The following is a 22,435-nucleotide window of genomic DNA, read 5'->3' on the forward strand; positions in this document are numbered from 1 at the left end:
TTCGCTCACAATAGACAAGAATAATAATAAATAATATAATATGTATAATATATTATGTATATAATATATAAATAATATAAATATTCTACATATACTACATATACTCTACATTTAAGTGCAGTCAAGAAGGAACATATATGTATAGTAGAACATAGTGTTGTCCCGATACCAATATTTTGGTACTGGTACCAAAATGTATTTCCATACTTTTTTAAATGAAGGGGACCATAAAAAATGGCTGAATTGGCTTTATTTTAACAAAAAATCTTACGGTAAGAGTTGTATGTTTGCTTATGTCTAATATTTCTGATGTCTAATAGGGTTGTCCCGATACCAATATTTTGGTACCGGTACCAAAATGTATTTTGCTACTTTTCTAAATAAAGGGCACCACAAAAAATGGCTTAGACTTGGTCTCAGTGTACCTACAAAGCCAGGATTAAACTTTAAATCACAGTCTTTCTGGGATTAAACAAAAAAAACAAACATGTAAACTCTTCTAGGTATCAAATACCTGCCTTTGTCATGTCCACGTATCAATCCAGAGCTAACTCAACAAACCGCAAGAAACGGAGGTAAAAACTTTTCAAAAGGGTTAAGTTCACTTTTCTCATGTTTGACAGAGACATTTTGAGGGCAACGAGGGTGCCAAATGACCACGTGTTCGAAGCAGAAGACATAAAACGGCTAGTTTTAAGTTTCATGTGGGTCGAGGAGGAGGAGCCACAGTCCCCCTTCACTGTGTACCTCTTGCTTGGCTCCGGTATAAACCGTTTGCTTGCCTAACAGAATTGCTATTGTGACATCCAGTGGACACATTTAGAACAGCAGTTTCTGTCGTTCCAAAAACAAAAGCAGCTCATTTTTATACTTGGCAAACTCATCACACGGGCCGGATAAAACCTGTTTGGCCGTACGTTTGACACCCCTGTTCTAAACTCTTAATAGTTAATAATTCAACTAGTAACGTTGACTCACTGTGCTTGTCGCACTTTCTAAACTCAGTGGCCTAGTGGTTAGAGTGTCCGCCCTCGGATCAGTAGGTGGTGAGTTCAAACCCCGGCCGAGTCATACCAAAAACTATTGTCAGGTTCAAACACTGATGACATCAACAACAAACAAGACAAGAAGCAAAGAATTAAACAGAGACAGAATTCAATTTGGCTCAATTTGAGGAGAGACGCCTGGACACTGTACCCTTGCACAGTGTCTCAGCACGCTCTGGCAAAAGATTGCACGCCTCCTTCTTTTATTTGGACTTTCCCTGACCACATGGCAACAGCAGCTTTCAAAGGGACGGGGGTCGTAAACAACCATCGCCTTTGATTACAAAACAGTTCAAAAAGGTCAGTTCAAAAAAGAGGTCGTAAAAGAGTTCAAAAAGAGGTTCGTAAAAGAGTTAAAAAAGAGGTTCGTAAAAGAGTTTAAAAAAAGAGGTTTGTGAAAGAGTTAAAAAAGAGGTCGTAAAAGAGTTCAAAAAGAGGTTCGTAAAAGAGTTAAGAAAGAGGTCGTAAAAGAGTTCAAAAAGAGGTCGTAAAAGAGTTCAAAAAGAGGTTCGAAAAGAGTTCAAAAAGAGGTCGTAAAAGAGTTCAAAAAGAGGTCGTAAAAGAGTTCAAAAAGAGGTCGTAAAAGAGTTAAAAAAGAGGTTCGTAAAAGAGTTCAAAAAGAGGTCGTAAAAGAGTTCAAAAAGAGTTCGTAAAAGAGTTCAAAAAGAGGTCGTAAAAGAGTTAAAAAAGAGGTTCGTAAAAGAGTTCAAAAAGAGGTTCGTAAAAGAGTTCAAAAAGAGGTTCGTAAAAGAGTTAAGAAAGAGGTTGTAATAGAGTTCAAAAAGAGGTTCGTAAAAGAGTTCAAAAAGAGGTTCGTAAAAGAGTTCAAAAAGAGGTCGTAATAGAGTTCAAAAAGAGGTTCGTAAAAGAGTTCAAAAAGAGGTCGTAAAAGAGTTAAAAAAAGAGGTTCGTAAAAGAGTTCAAAAAGAGTTCGTAAAAGAGTTCAAAAAGAGGTTCGTAAAAGAGTTCAAAAAGAGGTCGTAAAAGAGTTCAAAAAGAGGTTCGTAAAAGAGTTCAAAAAGAGGTCGTAATAGAGTTCAAAAAGAGGTTCGTAAAAGAGTTCAAAAAGAGGTCGTAAAAGAGTTAAAAAAGAGGTTCGTAATAGAGTTCAAAAAGAGGTTCGTAATAGAGTTCAAAAAGAGGTTCGTAATAGAGTTCAAAAAGAGGTTCGTAAAAGAGTTCAAAAAGAGGCCGTAAAAGAGTTAAAAAAGAGGTTCGTAAAAGAGTTCAAAAAGAGTTCGTAAAAGAGTTCAAAAAGACTTCGTAAAAGACTTCAAAAAGAGGTTCGTAAAAGAGTTCAAAAAGAGGTTCGTAAAAGAGTTCAAAAAGACTTCGTAAAAGACTTCAAAAAGAGGTTCGTAAAAGAGTTCAAAAAGCAGTGCCTGGAGGGGGGTCAGGCCCTGCTTCCTCTTCGCTTTGTAGTTCTTGGGTCACGACAATATCTTTCTGTTGATTACAATACATGAAAGAAACAGAACACCTTCATGTTGCTTCCCATCCTACACAGTGGAGTTTTACAAGCCTTCTTCTTGGTAGCTTCAAAGACATGTTTTTGCTTCTCGCTGGGAACTCATGGCAACACTAAGTTTTGTGACAACTTAGACACAATTATTCTAACAACTATAACAACGGGAGCCATTACCTCCCTGCTTGGCACTCAGCATCAAGGGTAGGAATTGGGGGTTAAATCACCAAAAATGATTCCTGAGCGTGGCCACCGCCGCTGCTCACTGCTCCCCTCACCTCCCAGGGGGTGATCGAGGGTGACGGGTCAAATGCATTCTGAAAGTGATGTCGTGTGTGTCCGTGTGCACGGTGAAGTGGTACAATTAAAACACTTCTCGCCTGTCCACTTAAAGGTTATTCGCTCAATGGGTTGACCTTCTCTTATCGGGGTAAAAGAAAATGTTTCCAAAGCCAAACAAAGATGATCATTTTTAAACCCGTTGTCTGCTCGGATGTCCTTTCTAGAACAAAATGTTCATCTATCGCGGGAAGGAGTACGAACGCTGGGAGGACTTTGAAGCTCGCCTCCTCACGCAGTTTCCCAACGCCGAGAAGATGAAGACCACCACGCCGCCCAGCGAGGACACCAAGTGTTCACCTGGACAGTGTATCCTTTACCACCCCCCACACTGTATTATGTACTGCACTCATGTTTGTGGTGGTTAATTAATTACCACTGCTTTAGAACAGGGGTCACCAACCTTTTTGACACCAAGAGCTACTTCTTGGGTAGTGATTAATGCGAAGGGCTACCAGTTTGATACACACTTAAATAAATTGCCAGAAATAGCCAATTTGCTCAATTTACCTTTAACTCTATGTTATTATTAATAATTAATGATATTTACATTTAATTGAACGGTTTAAAAGAGGAGAAAACATGAAAATAATGACAGTTAAATTTTGAAACATAGTTTATCTTCAATTTCGACTCTTTAAAATTCAAAATTCAACCGATAAAAAGAACAGAAAAACTTAAAAAAAGAATTTATGGAACATCATTAGTAATTTTTCCTGATTAAGATTAATTTTAGAATTTTGATGACATGTTTTAAATAGGTTAAAATCCAATCTACACTTTGTTAGAATATATAACAAATTGGACCAAGCTATATTTCTAACAAAGACAAATCATTATTTCTTCTAGATTTTCCAAAACAAACATTTTAAAATACATTCAAAAGACTTTGAAATAAGATTTAAATTTGATTCTACAGATTTTCTAGATTTGCCAGAATAATTTTTTTTGAATTTTAATCATAATAAGTTTGAAGAAATATTTCACAAATATTCTTCGTCGAAAAAACAGAAGCTAAAATGAAGAATTAAATTAAAATGTATTTATTATTCTTTACAATAATTTTAAAAAAATGTACTTGAACATTGATTTAAATTGTCAGGAAAGAAAAGGAAGGAATTTAAAAGGTAAAAAGGTATATGTGTTTAAAAATCCTAAAATCATTTTTAAGGTTGTATTTTTTCTCTAAAATTGTCTTTCTGAAAGTTATAAGAAGCAAAGTAAAAAAAATTATGAATTTATTTAAACAAGTGAAGACCAAGTCTTTAAAATATTTTCTTGGATTTTCAAATTCTATTTGAGTTTTGTCTCTCTTAGAATTAAAAATTTTGAAACATACCGTATTTCCTTGAATTGGCGCAGGGAATATAGTATTCGCACGTCTAGAATTACTGCCGGGTCAAACTCGTTTCTCAAAATAATTAACGCATGCTTGGCCTTATCGCCGGTTCCTTATTGACGCAGGATCAAATTCGTTTCGCAAAATATTAATTTTATTATCGCATGTCTATAATTTTCGCCGGGTCAAACTCGTTTCGCAAGATATTTAGCACATGGCTAGAACTTCCACCGGGTCAAATTCGTTACGTCACGAGTGACGCTTTATCTGTCCTCATTTTCAAAATGGAGGAAGCTGCTTTCAGTAGTTTACAATCGCACAAAGGACAAAAGATAAAGAGCTACCGGTATTCAGTAGGATGTAAGGTCCAAGCTATTGAATACCGGTACAGTATGCTAAAGAGAACAGTAAGCAGCTATGTTTTATTAATATACCGTAGCTGCGTGTGTCAAATACTCTATAAGTCATTAAATGACTCCCGCCTCCTGGTGGTAGAGGGCGCTGCCGCGCTAGTGATCCTTCTTGCGACTTCCGGTACTGCAGAAGAAGTGAACACACGCAGCAAGACATTTTTTTTTTTCTCCTCTGCCTGAACTTTTAACATGGAGGATTACATACCGGTATCTAAAATAAAACAGTTTTCTAAACTGGACTTTCAATGGAAGCAGGAGGTAATAATTAAAGGAATATCTCCATCGAAACAGAGACTTTAAAACTGAAGAAAGAAAATAATGAAGACTTCTATAAACAAGTTATCGATGCTTTTGGTCAGAAGGAGCTGCAAATGGACTCCATTTATAAGTACAGGTAAGACCATAATAACGTTTTTTTTTTTAATTAAATGTGCTTTTCATGATGGTATGCTTACATCACACTCAAAGCGCACGCCTAAATTTACCGCATTCCTTTTGGTAAACGCCGGAGTGAGAAGAGGTTTTTAAAATAATTACCGCATGCACGGCCATCCCGCCGGTTTCCGGTAAACGCCGGAGTGACAGGAGGTTTTAAATTAATTAGCGCCCCTGCGGCTATTCAAGGAAATACGGTAGTTTATCTTCAATTTCGACTCTTTAAAATTCAAAATTCAACCGAAAAAAAGAACAGAAAAACTTAAAAAAAAGAATTTATGGAACATCATTAGTAATTTTTCCTGATTAAGATTAATTTTAGAATTTTGATGACATGTTTTAAATAGGTTAAAATCCAATCCGGGAATCCAAGAATTTGTTAGAATATATAACAAATTGGACCAAGCTATATTTCTAACAAAGACACATCATTATTTCTTCTAGATTTTCCAAAACAAACATTTTAAAATAAATTGAAAAGACTTTGAAATAAGATTTAAATTTGATTCTACAGATTTTCTAGATTTGCCAGAATAATTTTTTTTTAATTTTAATCATAATAAGTTTGAAGAAATATTTCACAAATATTCTTCGTCGAAAAAACAGAAGCTAAAATGAAGAATTAAATTAAAATGTATTTATTATTCTTTACAATAAAAAAAAAAAGTACTTGAACATTGATTTAAATTGTCAGGAAAGAAGAGGAAGGAATTTAAAAGGTAAAAAGGTATATGTGTTTAAAAATCCTAAAATCATTTTTAAGGTTGTATTTTTTCTCTAAAATTGTCTTTCTGAAAGTTATAAGAAGCAAAGTAAAAAAATTAATGAATTTATTTAAACAAGTGAAGAGCAAGTCTTTAAAATATTTTCTTGGATTTTTAAATTCTATTTGAGTTTTGTCTCTCTTAGAATTAAAAATGTCGGGCAAAGTGAGACCAGCTTGCTAGTAAATAAATAAAATTTAAAAAATAGAGGCAGCTCACTGGTAAGTGCTGCTATTTGAGCTATTTTTAGAACAGGCCGGCGGGCTACTCATCTGGTCCTTACGGGCTACCTGGTGCCCGCGGGCACCGCGTTGGTGACCCCTGAGAGAACGACAAACAGATTATTTTACAAAGTTACCGTATTTTTCGGACTATAAGTCACAGTTTTTTTCATAGTTTGGCTGGGGGGTGCGACTTATACTCAGGAGCGACATATGTGTGAAATTATTAACACATTAGCGTAAAATATCGTGTAATATTATTGATGTCATTGACGTAAGAGACTAGACGTATAAGATTTCATGGGATTTAGCGATTAGGAGTGACAGATTGTTTGGTAAACGTATAGCATGTTCTATATGTTATAGTTATTTGAATGACTCTTACCATAATATGTTACGTTAACATAGCAGTTGGTTATTTATGCCTCATATAACGTACACTTATTCAGCCTGTTGTTCACTATTCTTTCGACATTTTAAATTGCCTTTCAAATGTCTATTCTTGCTGTTGGCTTTTATCAAATACATTTCCCCAAAAAAATGCGACTTATACTCCAGTGCGACTTATATACGTTTTTTTCCTTCTTTATTATGCATTTTCGGCCGGTGCGACTTATACTCCGAAAAATACGGTGCAAAAACTACAACGCTACTGGAGTTTTTTGTCAAGTTTTATGTACGGTATTTTTCGGAGTATAAGTCGCTCCGGAGTATAAGTCGCACCGGCCGAAAATGCATAATAAAGAAGGAAAAAAAACATGTATAAGTCGCACTGGAGTATAAGTCGCATTTTTTGGGGAAATGTATTTGATAAAAGCCAACACCAAGAATAGACATTTGAAAGGCAATTTAAAATAAATAAAGAATAGTGAACAATATTTTAAATCATTAAAAAAACGTAATTTATTTTTTAAAAATAATACAAAAGAAAAATGATTATGCATATGTAAATTTATTCAGTTCTAAATTGAAATGTCCGATAATATCGGACTGCCAATATTATTGGCCGATAAATGCTTTAAAATGTAATATCGGAAATTATCGGTATCGGTTTCAAAAAGTAAAATGTATGACTTTTTAAAACGCCGCTGTGTACACGGACGTAGGGAGAAGTACAGAGCGCCAATAAACCTTAAAGGCACTGCCTTTGCGTGCCGGCCCAGTCACATAATATCTACGGCTTTACACACACACAAGTGAATGCAAAGCATACTTTGGTCAACAGCCATACAGGTCACACTGAGGGCGGCCGTATAAACAACTTTAACACTGTTACAAATATGCGCCACACTGTGAACCCACACCAACCAAGAATGACAAACACATTTCGGGAGAACATCCGCACCGTAACACAACATAAACACAACACAACAAATACCCAGAACCCCTTGCAGCACTAACTCTCCCGGGATGCTCCAATATACACCCCCCCCACACACACACACACCTCAACCCCGCCCACCTCAACCTCCCAAATTCCAAGCTGCTGATTTGAGGCATGTTCAAAAAAATAATGCACTTTGTGACTTCAATAATAAATATGGCAGTGCCTTGTTGGCATTTTTTTCCATAACTTGAGGTGATTTATTTTGGAAAACCTTGTTACATTGTTTAATGCATCCAGCGGGGCATCACAACAAAATTAGGCGTAATAATGTGTTAATTCCACGACTGTATACACTAGCGTTCAAAAGTTTGGGGTCACATGTAAATGTCCTTATTTTTGAAGGAAAAGCACTGTACTTTTCAATGAAGATAACTTTAAACTAGTCTTAACTTGAAAGAAATACACTCTATACATTGCTAATGTGGTAAATGACTATTCTAGCTGCAAATGTCTGCTTTTTGGTGCAATATCTACATAGGTGTATAGAGGCCCATTTCCAGCAACTATCACTCCAGTGTTCTAATGGTACAATGTGTTTGCTCATTGGCTCAGAAGGCTAATTGATGATTAGAAAACCCTTGTGCAATCATGTTCACACATCTGAAAACACTTTAGCTCGTTACAGAAGCTACAAAACTGACCTTCCTTTGAGCAGGTTGAGTTTCTGGAGCATCACATTTGTGGGGGTCAATTAAACGCTCAAAATGGCCAGAAAAAGAGAACTTTCATCTGAAACTCCACAGTCTATTCTTGTTCTTAGAAATGAAGGCTCAAACACAAAATTGTTTGGGCGACCCCAAACTTTTGAACGGTAGTGTATATCGATATCGGTTGATATCGGAATCGGTAATTAAGAGTTGGACAATATCGGATATCGGCAAAAAAGCCATTATCGGACATCTCTAGTTATAAACGTTCATTCACTTTCTTCTTTCTTTCATGGATTCTAAACTTTACCGCTGCCGGTAGTTTTTTCTACATTTTTATTGGGATATTTTCAGAATGTGTTTGTTCTATTTTTGGCCAAAGTAAGACAAAGAAAACAATCTGACTTTGTCTTTATTTTATTAATGTGCGTGAGCCGTTCTAAAAGAAGCTGCCAGGCCGCACTTTGAACACCCGTGGTTTGATGAATGCTAAGGAGTGAATGTATCGTGTTCTAAATGAGTACGTCAGCAGAATCAAGCAGAAAATATTTCTTTGTTATCATCATTATTCCTTCCTTGACATTTCTGCTTAAAGACATCCAGTGTTTTACAGTGAAACCCATCCTGGACTTACCCGCCAAGTTCCAGAACAAGCCAGTGTCTGAGCAAATACTCAGGTAAGTTGGAACGTCATTCTTTATGTCAGCGGAACCGTGCGCTTGACTTTCTGGGAGGTTATTGACTGGTGTTGACCGGCCGTTAGTGGTCACTATGCCAAGTCAAACACATTGTAATAGCTTTGGCGTGTTTGTCCTATCCACATGCCGTCCAAATAGCCTCGGATGTGCTGCACCGGAGCGCGTCAGTGGGCATAATTAAAAAAAAGGCGGGTGTTTACCCGTGGAGACCTTTGTGTAAATACACCTGCGTGCTGCTTTTTATCGCGGGGCTGCAGTATCTGCCCCTGTGACCCCTTTTTATTTGCACACTTTGTCTGATTGTAATGTGTAACTGTCATTTAGCACAGTGGTCCCCAACCACCGGGCCGCGGCCCGGTACCGGTCTGTGGCCCAGTACCGGTCCGTGGCCGCACAAGAAGTTAAAATAAAAAATAAAAAAAAATTATTTTTTTATTTATTTTTATTTTTTAAATTAAATCAACATAAAAAACACAATATATACATTATATATCAATATAGATCAATACAATCTGCAGGGATACAGTCCATAAACACACATGATTGTATTTCTTTATGACAAAAAAAAAAAAAAAATTTTTTTTTTTTTTTTTTTTACTAACCCCCCCCCGTTCCGTGGGACAAATTTTCAAGCATTGACCGGTCCGCAAGTACAAAAAGGTTGGGGACCACTTATTTAGCATACCCTATTTTTCGGACTACAGAGGGCACCGGGATGTGAAAATACTGTTCCATATATTAGCCGCACCGTACAACAAATCGCAGATACTGTATAAACATTGTGAAATGTTTATTTGCATTAGTGTTGTCCCGATACCAATATTTTGGTACCCTTACCAAAATTATTTTGATACTTTTCCAAATAAAGGGCACCATAAAAAATGGCATTATTGGCTTTATTTTAACAAAACAATCTTAAAGGCCTACTGAAATGAGATTTTCTTATTCAAACGAGGATAGCAGATCCATTCTATGTGTCATACTTGATCATTTCGCGATATTGCCATATTTTTGCTGAAAGGATTTAGTAGAGAACATCGACGATAAAGTTCGCAACTTTTGGTCGCTGATAAAAAAGCCTTGCCTGTAGCGGAAGTAGCGTGACGTCACAGGTTGTGGAGCTCCTCACATCTGCACATTGTTTACAATCATGGCCGCCAGCAGCGAGAGTGATTCGGACCGAGAAAGCGACGATTTCCCCATTAATTTGAGCCAGGATGAAAGATTCGTGGACGAGGAAAGTGAGAGTGAAGGACTAGAATAATTTTTTTGAATTTTAATCATTATAAGTTTGAAGAAATATTTCACAAATATTCTTCGTCTAAAAAACAGAAGCTAAAATGAAGAATTAAATTAAAATGTATTTATTATTCTTTACAATAAAAATTAAAAAAAGTACTTGAACATTGATTTAAATTGTCAGGAAAGAAAAGGAAGGAATTTAAAAGGTAAAAAGGTATATGTGTTTAAAAATCCTAAAATCATTTTTAAGGTTGTATTTTTTCTCTAAAATTGTCTTTCTGAAAGTTATAAGAAGCAAAGTAAAAAAATTAATGAATTTATTTAAACAAGTGAAGACCAAGTCTTTAAAATATTTTCTTGGCTTTTCAAATTCTATTTGAGTTTTGTCTCTCTTAGAATTAAAAATGTCGGGCAAAGCGAGACCAGCTTGCTAGTAAATAAATACAATTTAAAAAATAGAGGCAGCTCACTGGTAAGTGCTGCTATTTGAGCTATTTTTAGAACAGGCCAGCGGGCTACTCATCTGGTCCTTACGGGCTACCTGGTGCCCGCGGGCACCGCATTGGTGACCCCTGCCTTAAAACAAGTAAAACAAGCTAACATAAAATCTGCTTAGTGAGAAGAATTATCTTATCAGACAGAAAATAAGCAAATATCACCCTTATTTGAGATATTTCATCTTACTTAGATTTCAGTTTTTGCAGTGCACCGTTTTATAAGCCGCAGGGTTCAAAGTGTAGGAAAAATGTGGCGCTTTATAGTCCGGAATTGACGGTAAGTGGTGCATAGAGACATCGGGGTCACTCTGGCGTGGACTTCTTCTCCGAGGTTGCTTTATGTGTCCGCTGTAAAAGCAGCCTTCCATCTAGTGGGCTCATCAAAGGCTTAATTGGGCCCGAGTGTTCAAGCTGCTTCATTAATCTGTTTATTCGATCAGGGGTTCACGCTACTCTTTCTCGCTCCATTTCTGGCCTCATCAGGTTCATTAAAATGCGGCGTTGCCCCTTTTGCGACCCGGGAAAGCAGCGCAAAAATCTGATTTGTGAACGCCAAGACCATGTGTGGAGTTTCAACGTCCCAGGAAAATCGATAGCAACATAAAGGTCAAGTTTTTTTACATCGATATTATACTGCCACCTCTGATTTCCTTCTAAAAGGTCCGACAAAAGATCGAAGTCGGACGATCTAACGTTAATCCAATTAATCTGTTCCAGACACCCAAAAATATGAACACAAAACACATTTTATAGGGAACAATTATACAGTCAACCTCGATTTACAAACGTGTTGTTCTTGGACAGGGTTCATACATTGAAATGTTTGTATAGTGAAACAAATGTATTCATAAAAAACTATGTAAATATGAATAATGGGTTCCAGCCTTGACAAAAGTTTGTACATTTTGAACACAATATAAAGTGCTATACACTGCTGTATATCAAACAAACATAACATGGAGCCGATTAAATCTCTTTATTACCAAGCTGAAACAACAACAAGCCTAACTGTGCTGTATGCACTACACTGCCAACACACAGACAATATTCCCTTTAGTGCCCTCACAAAAGATCAGAAATCACAAAAACCCTTAACTTTGAAAACTATATTTCTAAAATACCGTATTTTCCGGATGAGCTTCAAGAGGTAGTCACCTGAAATGGTTTTCACTTTACAGGTGTGCTTGAAGCTCGTCGAGAGAATGCCAAGAGTGTGCAAAGCGGTAATCTACGGAGCCCCTAAAAGGACATGGGGGAATTTTATTTATTTATTTTTATTTTTTTATTTTTTTTTAGACATGTATCTCGTGCGCACGAGAAACTTTTTATAAAGTTATAAAAAAAAAATTAAAAAAATGTATTATTTTTTATTTTTTTAGACATGTATAATTTCTCGTGCGCACGAGATACATATCTAAAAAAAAAATTATATATATATTTTTTATAATAATTTTTTTTTCTTTTTTTTAGACATGTACTGTATCTCGTGCGCACGAGAAACTTTTTATAAAGTTATAAAAAAATGTATTAAAAAAATTATAATTTTTTCTTTTTTGTAGACATGTATCTCGTGCGCACAAGATAGTTTCTCGTGCGCATGAGATACATGTCTAAAAAAAAAAAAAATTATAAAATTTTTATTTTTTTATTTTTTTAATAACTTTATAAAAAGTTTCTCGTGTGCACGAGATACAGTACATGTCTAAACCCTTAACTTCGAAAACTATATTTCTAAAATACCGTATTTTCCGGATGAGCTTCAAGAGGTAGTCACCTGAAATGGTTTTCACTTTACAGGTGTTTAAAACTCGTCGAGAGAATGCCAAGAGTGTGCAAAGCGGTAATCTACAGAGCCCCTAAAAGGACATGGGGGAATTTTATTTTTTTATAATTTTAAAAAAAAAAAATATTTTTTTTTTTAGACACGTATCTCGTGCGCACGAGAAACTTTTTATAAAGTTATAAAAAAATTTTTTAAAAATTGTATTATTTTTTATTTTTTATTTTTTTAGACATGTATAATTTCTCGTGTGCACGAGATACATGTCTAAAAAAAATTTTTAAAAAAAATTATATATATTTTTTTTATAATAATTTTTTTTTTCCTTTTTTTTAGACACGTACTGTATCTTGTGCGCACGAGAAACTTTTTATAAAGTTATAAAAAAATGTATTAAAAAAATTATAATTTTTTATTTTTGTAGACATGTATCTCGTGCGCACGAGAAACTTTTTATAAAGTTATAAAAAAATGTCTTAAAAAAATTATAATTTTTTATTTTTTGTAGACATGTATCTCGTGCGCACGAGAAACTTTTTATAAAGTTATAAAAAAATGTATTAAAAAAATTATAATTTTTTATTTTTGTAGAGATGTATCTCGTGCGCACGAGAAACTTTTTATAAAGTTATTTTAAAAAAAATTTAAAAAATTTTTTTAAAATAATTTTTAGTTTTTTTAGACATGTATCTCATGCGCACGAGAAACTATCTTGTGCGCACGAGATACATGTCTACAAAAAATAAAAAATTATAATTTTTTTTAATAAATTTTTTTATAACTTTATAAAAAGTTTCTCCTGCGCACGAGATACATGTCTAAAAAAAATAAAAAATTATAATTTTTTAAATACATTTTTTTATAACTTTATAAAAAGTTTCTCGTGCGCACGAGATACATGTCTACAAAAAATAAAAAATAATAATTTTTTTGATACATTTTTTTATAACTTTATAAAAAGTTTCTCGTGCGCACGAGATACAGTACATGTCTAAAAAAAAGAAAAAAAATTATTATAAAAATATATATATATATATATATATATATTTTTTTTAGACATGTATCTCGTGCGCACAAGAAATTATACATGTATTAAAAAATAAAAAATTATACATTTTTAAAAACAATTTTTAATAACTTTATAAAAAGTTTCTCGTGCGCACGAGATACGTGTCTAAAAAAAAAAAATAATAATAATAATAAAAAAATAAAATTCCCCCATGTCCTTTTAGGGCACATATGTCAGAGTCAAGGCCCGCGGGCCATATCCGGCCCGCGAGAAGGTTTTTTACGGCCCTTGGGATGATCTTGATTTATTATTAGAACCGGCCCGCAGACCGCAGATCTTTTTTTTTTTTTTTTTTTTTTTTTAGACCGCAGATCTTTTACACGCACCAAGCGGATGCCGGTCCAAGGTTCCGAAAGGGGGCGAGCGGCCCGCCGGGACGCGCCTGCCGGCCGAAGGCCTGCAGCCCGGCCGTCAGTCGCGGAGCCCGCCGTGCCACGCGCGCCAAGGGGGCGGGCCGAAACCCGGCCCCGAGGCCCTGAGACTTCTGCTTTGTTTCCCCAAACCGGGCTGCAGCCCGAGCGTCGGTGGCGGAACCCGTCATGTGCCGCGCGCGCCAAGCGGAGCGGGGGGGTCAAGCGGGCCGAAACCCGCAGGCCACCCCCTCACCACGAGGCCCTGAGACTTCTGCGTTTGACCCCTACGCGCGGCCCGTCGGGACGCGCCCGCCGTCAAGCCACGAGGGCCAGCCGTCGGGTCGCGGAGCCCGCCGTGCCACGCGCGCCAAGGGGCGGGCCGAAACCAGCGGGGGGTTTCGGGCACCCAACTCGCCTCCCTCCCACGGAGGGAGGAGGGGGGTTTAATGTGAACATTACTGTGCAATCACATATTTAGAGTTTTTACTCAATTCAAGTTTAAAAGTTAAAGTTTAATATTTGTTTTCACTGCATGTTACTTCTCCTTAAACAAAGTGTTGTTTTTGATTTATAGATTTTTGCACTTTATTTTATTGTATTTCAATTTAACTATATTTTAAAAATATTTCAGTTGAGTGGATGATAGAAAATTGCTATTATTGTTTTTTTCTTTGAAGTAAATGTAGCCCACTTTTGCTAAAATAGAAAATATAGGCTACTGATGGTGCCTTGAATACCGGTTTCTTTCATTTAATGTTCATGTTATGGGGATTTTTATATAAAGGAAATTTGTCTTTTGTGTCTGTTGAAAATTAAAGATTACTGACAGAGCCATAAGAAAATATTGCTTTATTTATCTGATCATATTGGAATATATTTGTTAGGTTTTCAGTAGGTTCAATTAGGTTCACTAGACTATATGCGTCATTTAAAAATTTTTCAATGAACATTCGAACAGTCCGGCCCTCGGCTTGTAGCTAAATTTTTTATTTGGCCCTCCGTCCATTTGACTTTGACACCCCTGTTTTAGGGGCTCTGTAGATTACCGCTTTGCACACTCTTGGCATTCTCTCGACGAGTTTTAAACACCTGTAAAGTGAAAACCATTTCAGGTGACTACCTCTTGAAGCTCATCCGGAAAATACGGTATTTTACAAATATAGTTTTCGAAGTTAAGGGTTTAGACATGTACTGTATCTCGTGCACACGAGAAACTTTTTATAAAGTTATTAAAAAAAAATTAAAAAATTTTTTTTTATAATTTTTATTTTTTTTTAGACATGTATCTCATGCGCACGAGAAACTATCTTGTATATATTTTTTTAATCTAAATTTTTTTTTCTTTTTTTTAGACATGTACTGTATCTCGTGCGCACGAGAAACTTTTTATAAAGTTATAAAAAAATGTATTAAAATTTTTTTTATTTTTTGTAGACATGTATCTCGTCCGCACGAGAAACTTTTTATAAAGTTATAAAAAAATGTATTAAAAAAATTATTATTTTTTATTTTTTGTAGACATGTATCTCGTGCGCAGGAGAAACTTTTTATAAAGTTATAAAAAAATGTATTAAAAAAAATATATATATATTTTTTTGTAGACATGTATCTCGTGCGCATGAGATACATGTCTAAAAAAAAAAATTATAAATTTTTTTTTTTTTTTTTTTTAATAACTATAAAAAGTTTCTCGTGTGCACGAGATACAGTACATGTCTAAACCCTTAACTTCGAAAACTATATTTCTAAAATACCGTATTTTCCGGATGAGCTTCAAGAGGTAGTCACCTGAAATGGTTTTCACTTTACAGGTGTTTAAAACTCGTCAAGAGAATGCCAAGAGTGTGCAAAGCGGTAATCTACGGAGCCCCTAAAAGGACATGGGGGAATTTTATTTTTTTATTATTATTTTATTATTTTTTTATTTTTTTTTTAGACACGTATCTCGTGCGCACGAGAAACTTTTTATAAAGTTATAAAAAAAAAATTTAAAAATGTATTATTTTTTATTTTTTATTTTTTTAGACATGTATAATTTCTCGTGCGCACGAGATACATGTCTAAAAAAAAATTATATATATATTTTTTATAATATTTTTTTTTTCTTTTATTTAGACATGTACTGTATCTCATGCGCACGAGAAACTTTTTATAAAGTTATAAAAAAATGTATTAAAAAAGTTTTTATTTTTTATTTTTTGTAGACATGTATCCCGTGCGCACAAGATAGTTTCTCGTGCGCATGAGATACATGTCTAAAAAAAAATAAAAATTATAAAAAACCTTTTTTTTATTTTTTTTAATAACTTTATAAAAAGTTTCTCGTGTGCACGAGATACAGTACATGTCTAAACCCTTAACTTCGAAAACTATATTTGTAAAATACCGTATTTTCCGGATGAGCTTCAAGAGGTAGTCACCTGAAATGGTTTTCACTTTACAGGTGTTTAAAACTCGTCGAGAGAATGCCAAGAGTGTGCAAAGCGGTAATCTACGGAGCCCCTAAAAGGACATGGGGGAATTTTTTATTTTTTATTTATTTTTTTTATTTTTTTTTTAGACACGTATCTCGTGCGCACGAGAAACTTTTTATAAAGTTATAAAAAAATTTTTTTTAAATGTATTATTTTTTATTTTTTATTTTTTTAGACATGTATAATTTCTCGTGCGCACGAGATACATGTATAAAAAAAAATATATATATATATATTTTTTTTATAATAATTTTTTTTTCTTTTTTTTAGACATGTACTGTATCTCGTGCGCACGAGAAACTTTTTATAAAGTTATAAAAAAATTTATTAAAAAAATTATTATTTTTTATTTTTTTTAGACATGTATCTCGTGCGCACGAGAAACTTTTTATAAAGTTATAAAAAAATATATTTAAAAAATTATAATTTTGTATTTTTTTTAGACATGTATCTTGTGCGCAGGAGAAACTTTTTATAAAGTTATAAAAAAATTAATTTAAAAAAATTATAATTTTTTATTTTTTGTAGACATGTATCTCATGCGCACGAGAAACTATCTTGTGCGCACGAGATACATGTCTAAAAAAAATAAAAATTATTAAATTTTTTATTTTTTTATTTTTTAATAACTTTATAAAAAGTTTCTCGTGTGCACGAGATACATGTCTACAAAAAATAAAAAATTATAATTTTTTAAATACATTTTTTTATAACTTTATAAAAAGTTTCTCATGCGCACGAGATACATGTCTAAAAAAATAAGTAAAAAATAATTTTTAAAAAATTCCCCCATGTCCCTTTAGGGCAGACCTGGGCATTCTGCGGCCCGCGGGCCGCATCCGGCCCTTTGTGCGTCCCTGTCCGGCCCGCGTGAGGCCAATTATAAATTACAAAATAAATTTTAAAAAGTATCTATGTCGAGTGTGCAATACAACGGTGCTGCTTTTGTTTTGAAAATCGTTATTTGTATTACTTCCGTGTGGACGTATGCGTGTGCGTGATTGTGAGTGAATGTGAACAGCTGCAATCACAAATTACAAAATAAAGTTGAAAAAACATCTATGTCGTGCGCGCAATACAACTGTGCTGCTTTTATTTTGAAAAGTGTTATTTGTGAGCGTATGTCCGTGTGTAACCTGCGAGTGAAGGTGCACATGCAGCGACAAGTGATGCACGGTTTACACCCGAGACGCTAAAAAGAGAAAAGTTGATGAAGAATGGCGTGTTTTCAACAAGACATGGACTGCCAAGCAACGTTCCCTCTAAGGTGCGTGCCTGCGCAATTGCGCACTGCTCAAGCGTCCTCTGCGCACAGCAAATATATGCCGCGCACCAAATCAAATCCCATCTGAATTCTAAACAAAATAAACACATTTATTCTGTGTCATTTGGCAATGCAACTTTGAGTGACAGTGACAACAAGCGGCCCTAACGGTGTTCGTCAACACCGTTCAATTATTGTAACGTCTATCGAGATGCTTCGAGGACAGGAATTATATCCATCACTTTATTGAGCAAAACTGTTTATATTCGGCCATAACCACACCAAAAACATGAGTTTTCACACTTCTATCTGGAAAAACTAGTCATTTCCTGCCGTACAAAGCAGGCCAAAAGTAACTTGTCATCTGTCACCAACACGCATAGCACTAAACCACTGGTGCGTTTATGGCCACACAAAAAGTCGGACAACTCAAACACCACACAAAGTTACACTATGACTCCTCAGTCATACGTGTGCTTATTTTACTGTCATTTATTATTAATGTTCATTTATTTATATTAGTCATGGAATGCTGTTACACACACTATGTTGAAGTATTACTATTATTATTAATTATTATTATTATTATTTATTTATCTTACGGTATATATCAAAAATAATATTGAGCAAAATGTAATTGAAATATTGTGGGTGTGGCCCTCCAGCAGTGCTCGGGTTGCTCATGCGGCCCCCGGTAAAAATGAATTGCCCACCCCTGCTATAGGGGCTCCGTAGTAATCAGAGCAAATTGTGGCTATTTTGAAGAAACTAGAATATAAAACATGTTTTCAGTTATTACACCGTTTGTTTGTTAAGTACATAACTCCACATGTGTTCATTCATAGTTGTGACAATCTACAATGTAAATAGTCATACAAATAAAGAAAACGCATTGAATGAGGAGAAGGTGTGTCCAAACTTTTGACCTGTACTGTACGTAAGCTGCACCTACCACATTTTTTTGACCAGTTTTATTTTGCCGCAGGTGTACACATTGAAGCATAAAATATTTGCACCCCTGCCTGAGTTCATTCACAACTTTTACAAAAGACAATGCCTGTAACACGGCATACAGCAGTAGCCTATTGGAGAGGTAACTGTATGAATTGTTTGTTACATTGTCCATCCATCCATCCATCCATCTTCTTCCGCTTATCCGAGGTCGGGTCGCGGGGGCAGCAGCCTAAGCAGGGAAACCCAGACTTCCCTCTCCCCAGCCACTTTGTCCAGCTCCTCCCGTTACATTGTAAAACTTACAAATGTTGCTTGGAGAGATGAATGAAGAAACCAGTCGAGTAGTAATGCTATACACTGCAAAAAGTCAGTGTTCAAAAACAAGAAGAAAAAAATACAAAAATTAGGGGTATTTTATTTAAACTAAGCAAAATTATCTACCAATAGAACAAGAAAATGTGGCTTGTCAAGACTTTCCGAAACAAGTCAAATTAGCTAACCTCAATGAACCCCAAAATAGCGTAAAATAAGTATATTCTCACTAATAACAAGTGCACTTTTCTTGGTAGGAAAAAAAGAGACCTTTTTGCTCAATATGTTGAAAAAATATTCTTAAATGAAGTAAATGCTAGTGCCATTATCTTGACATAATGATATGCGCTCGGCATCATGATTTGTTTTTTTCAAGCTTGAAGTAAGAAATTATTACTTACTAATTTATTACGTTATACATTTTTTATTTATCAACACACACAAAAATACCAAAAATTGGTACTGTTGAGTACCGGTATGGATTCCCATGCACCGGAATACCGTATCCATTGAAATGTGAAAGGTACCCTAAAAGGGATGTCCAATAATGGCTTTTTGCCGATATCCGATATTGTCCAACTCTTTAATTACCGATACCGATATCAACCGATACCGATATCAACCGATATATGCAGTCGTGGAATTAACACATTATTATGCCTAATTTGGACAACCAGGTATGGTGAAGATAAGGTACTTTTTTAAAAAAAATAAAATAAAATAAGATAACTAAATTAAAAACATTTTCTTGAATATAAAAGAAAGTAAAACAATATAAAAACAGTTACATAGAAACTAGTAATGAATGAAAATGAGTAAAATTAACTGTTAAAGGTTAGTACTATTAGTGGACCAGCAGCACGCACAATCATGTGTGCTTACGGACTGTATCCCTTGCAGACTGTATTGATATATATTGATATATAATGTAGGAACCAGAATATTGATAACAGAAAGAAAGGGGGGGAGGGAGGTTTTTTGGGTTGGTGCACTAATTGTAAGTGTATCTTGTGTTTTTTATGTTGATTTAATAAAAAAAACAACAAAACAAAAAAAACGATACAGATTTTAAAAAAACCCGATACGATAATTTCCGATATTACATTTTAACGCATTTATCATCCCTACCTAAAGCCCATTCCCCGTGTACTAGGCCACTCCATACACCCGAGCAGAACCAGCACCAGCAGGGCAAGTCGGGGCGCGGGGGTGTGTGACGACAACACGGCCAGGAGCGAAAATCGGTCAACCTTTTCGAAATCCCGACGACTCGCGCCGGCCATAACGCTTTTAATTTACTCTACCCTCCTTCTCTCTCCCTTTAGCTTCTACACGGTAAATGAAGTCCATAAATTCCAGTATTCCAGGCCGGTGAGGAAAGGCGAGAAGGACCCGGACAACGAGTTTGCGGTAAGTGCGGCGTGATATTTTCTTTGAGACAGTACAGTAGGTTTTATTAGGAAGTAGAAATGAACCAAACAACACCTCAATTCAATTCACTGCAGTGGCTGTAGGCAACCTCCTAATATGTTTTTCTTTTTTTTCATTAACTCCACAAAATGTAATTTGCAGTATGTAATAAAGTCTATATTTTGGAATGCTTTATTGAGATCAGGGGTGTCCAAACTTTTCTCATTAAAGGCCACACACTGATGAATCAAAGGATCAGTTTTGGCAGGTTTCACCTTCAAAACCAGTACAAAATTTGGACTTTTAGCAAAGAATTGGAAAATGCTATTTTGGTCGTAATTTCTTGTGAATGCTGAAGAGTCAAAGCTGAAAAGAAATGCTAATAGTTAGCACGCTGGCTAGATAGTGTCAAGTAACAAAAAATATGAGCTAAAAAAGCGAGAATGCTAACATTACTATGCTAACATGCTTAAAGTTAGCATTAGTAAAATACCAAAATATATGACATTGAGGTGTACACCTGGTAAATTATCAAAAAAAAGCTAGCATGCTACTGTAATCATGCTTAAATGTTAACTGTAGTATTTTTCAAATACCAAAATATATGACATTGAGGTGTATAGCTGTTAAATTATATTTTAAAAAAATAGCATGCTACTGTTAGCATGCGAACATGCAAACTTTAACATGTGTCAAGTACCAAAATATATTACTCTGAGATGTGTAGCTGAAAAAGTGTTTAACGTTAGCACGCATAAAGTGCCAAAATATGGCCGAGGTGTATACCAACAAAATTTGTTAAGAAAAAACAAAATAAAAAAACAAGCTATCATGCTAACGTTAGCATGCTTACTGGTTTCATTCGTTAAGTGACGAAATATTTCACGCTAAGGGTCAAATGTTAAGATTAGGGGTGCCCAGACTTTGTCCATAAAGGCCACACACTGACGAATCAAAGGATGCAGGGGCCATTTTGGTAGGTTTCACCTTCAAAACCAGTACAAAATTTGGACTTTTTGTAAAAAATTAGAAAATGCAATTTTGGTCGTAATTTCTTATGAATGCTAAAGAGCCAAAGCTGAAAAGAAATGCTAATAGTTAGCACGCTGGCTAGATAGTGTCAAGTAACAAAAAATATGAGCTAAAAAAGCGAGAATGCCAACAGTACTATGCTAACATGCTAACAATAGCATGCTTACAATTAGCATTAGTAAAATACCAAAATATATGACATTAAGGTGTATACCTGGTAATTTATCGAAAAAAGCTAGCATGCTACTACATGCTTAAATATTAACTGTAATATTTTTCAAATACCAAAATATATGACATTGAGGTGTATAGCTGTTAAATTATATATTTTTTTAAAATAGCATGCTACTGTTAGCATGCGAACATGCGTTAAGTACCAAATTATATTACTTTGAGATGTGTAGCTGAAAACGTGTTTAACGTTAGCACGCATAAAGTGCCAAAATATGGCTGAGGTGTATACCAACAAAATTAGCTTGAAAAAAATACAAGCTAGCATGCTAATGTTAGCATGCTGACAGGTATCATCCGTCAAGTGACAAAATATTTGACGCTGAGGGTGTGTTCCGTATTTTTCGGACTATAAGTCGCAGTTTTTTTCATAGTTTGGCCGGGGGTGCGACTTATACTCAGGAGCGACTTATGTGTGGAATTATTAACACATTACCGTAAAATATCAAATAATATTATTGATGTCATTCACGTAAGAGACTAGACGTATAAGATTTCATGGGATTTAGCGATTAGGAGTGACAGATTGTTTGGTAAACGTATAGCATGTTCTATATGTTATAGCAGGGGTCACCAACCTTTTTGAACCAAGAGCTACTTCTTGGGTAGTGATTAATGCGAAGGGCTACCAGTTTGATACACACTTAAATAAATTGCCAGAAATAGCCAATTTGCTCAATTTACCTTTAACTCTATGTTATTATTAATAATTAATGATATTTACACTTAATTGAACGGTTTAAAAGAGGAGAAAACACGAAAAAAATGACAATTAAATTTTGAAACATAGTTTATCTTCAATTTCGACTCTTTAAAATTCAAAATTCAACCGAAAAAAAGAAGAGAAAAACTAGCTAATTCGAATCTTTTGGAAAAAATTTAGAAAAATAATTTATGGAACATCATTAGTAATTTTTCCTGATTAAGATTAATTTTAGAATTTTGATGACATGTTTTAAATAGGTAAAAATCCAATCTACACTTTGTTAGAATATATAACAAATTGGACCAAGCTATATTTCTAACAAAGACAAATCATTATTTCTTCTAGATTTTCCAGAAC

At 34.8% G+C, this 22,435-nt stretch overlaps 1 protein-coding gene across 1 annotated transcript in view; it reads left to right on the top strand.

Moving 5' to 3' along the window:
- Nucleotides 1–22,435, top strand: part of dock1 (dedicator of cytokinesis 1) — a 483,186-nt gene that overhangs the window by 405,161 nt on the left and 55,590 nt on the right. Inside the window, exons 41-43 of the mRNA XM_062055356.1 lie at nt 3,018–3,159; nt 8,652–8,733; nt 20,025–20,109. Of these exons, the coding sequence (XP_061911340.1) occupies nt 3,018–3,159; nt 8,652–8,733; nt 20,025–20,109 (309 nt within the window). The remainder of the gene's footprint in view (nt 1–3,017; nt 3,160–8,651; nt 8,734–20,024; nt 20,110–22,435) is intronic.

Source organism: Entelurus aequoreus, linkage group LG08 (genome assembly GCF_033978785.1).
Source record: "Entelurus aequoreus isolate RoL-2023_Sb linkage group LG08, RoL_Eaeq_v1.1, whole genome shotgun sequence".
In the NCBI taxonomy this organism is placed as follows: Eukaryota; Metazoa; Chordata; class Actinopteri; order Syngnathiformes; family Syngnathidae; genus Entelurus; species Entelurus aequoreus.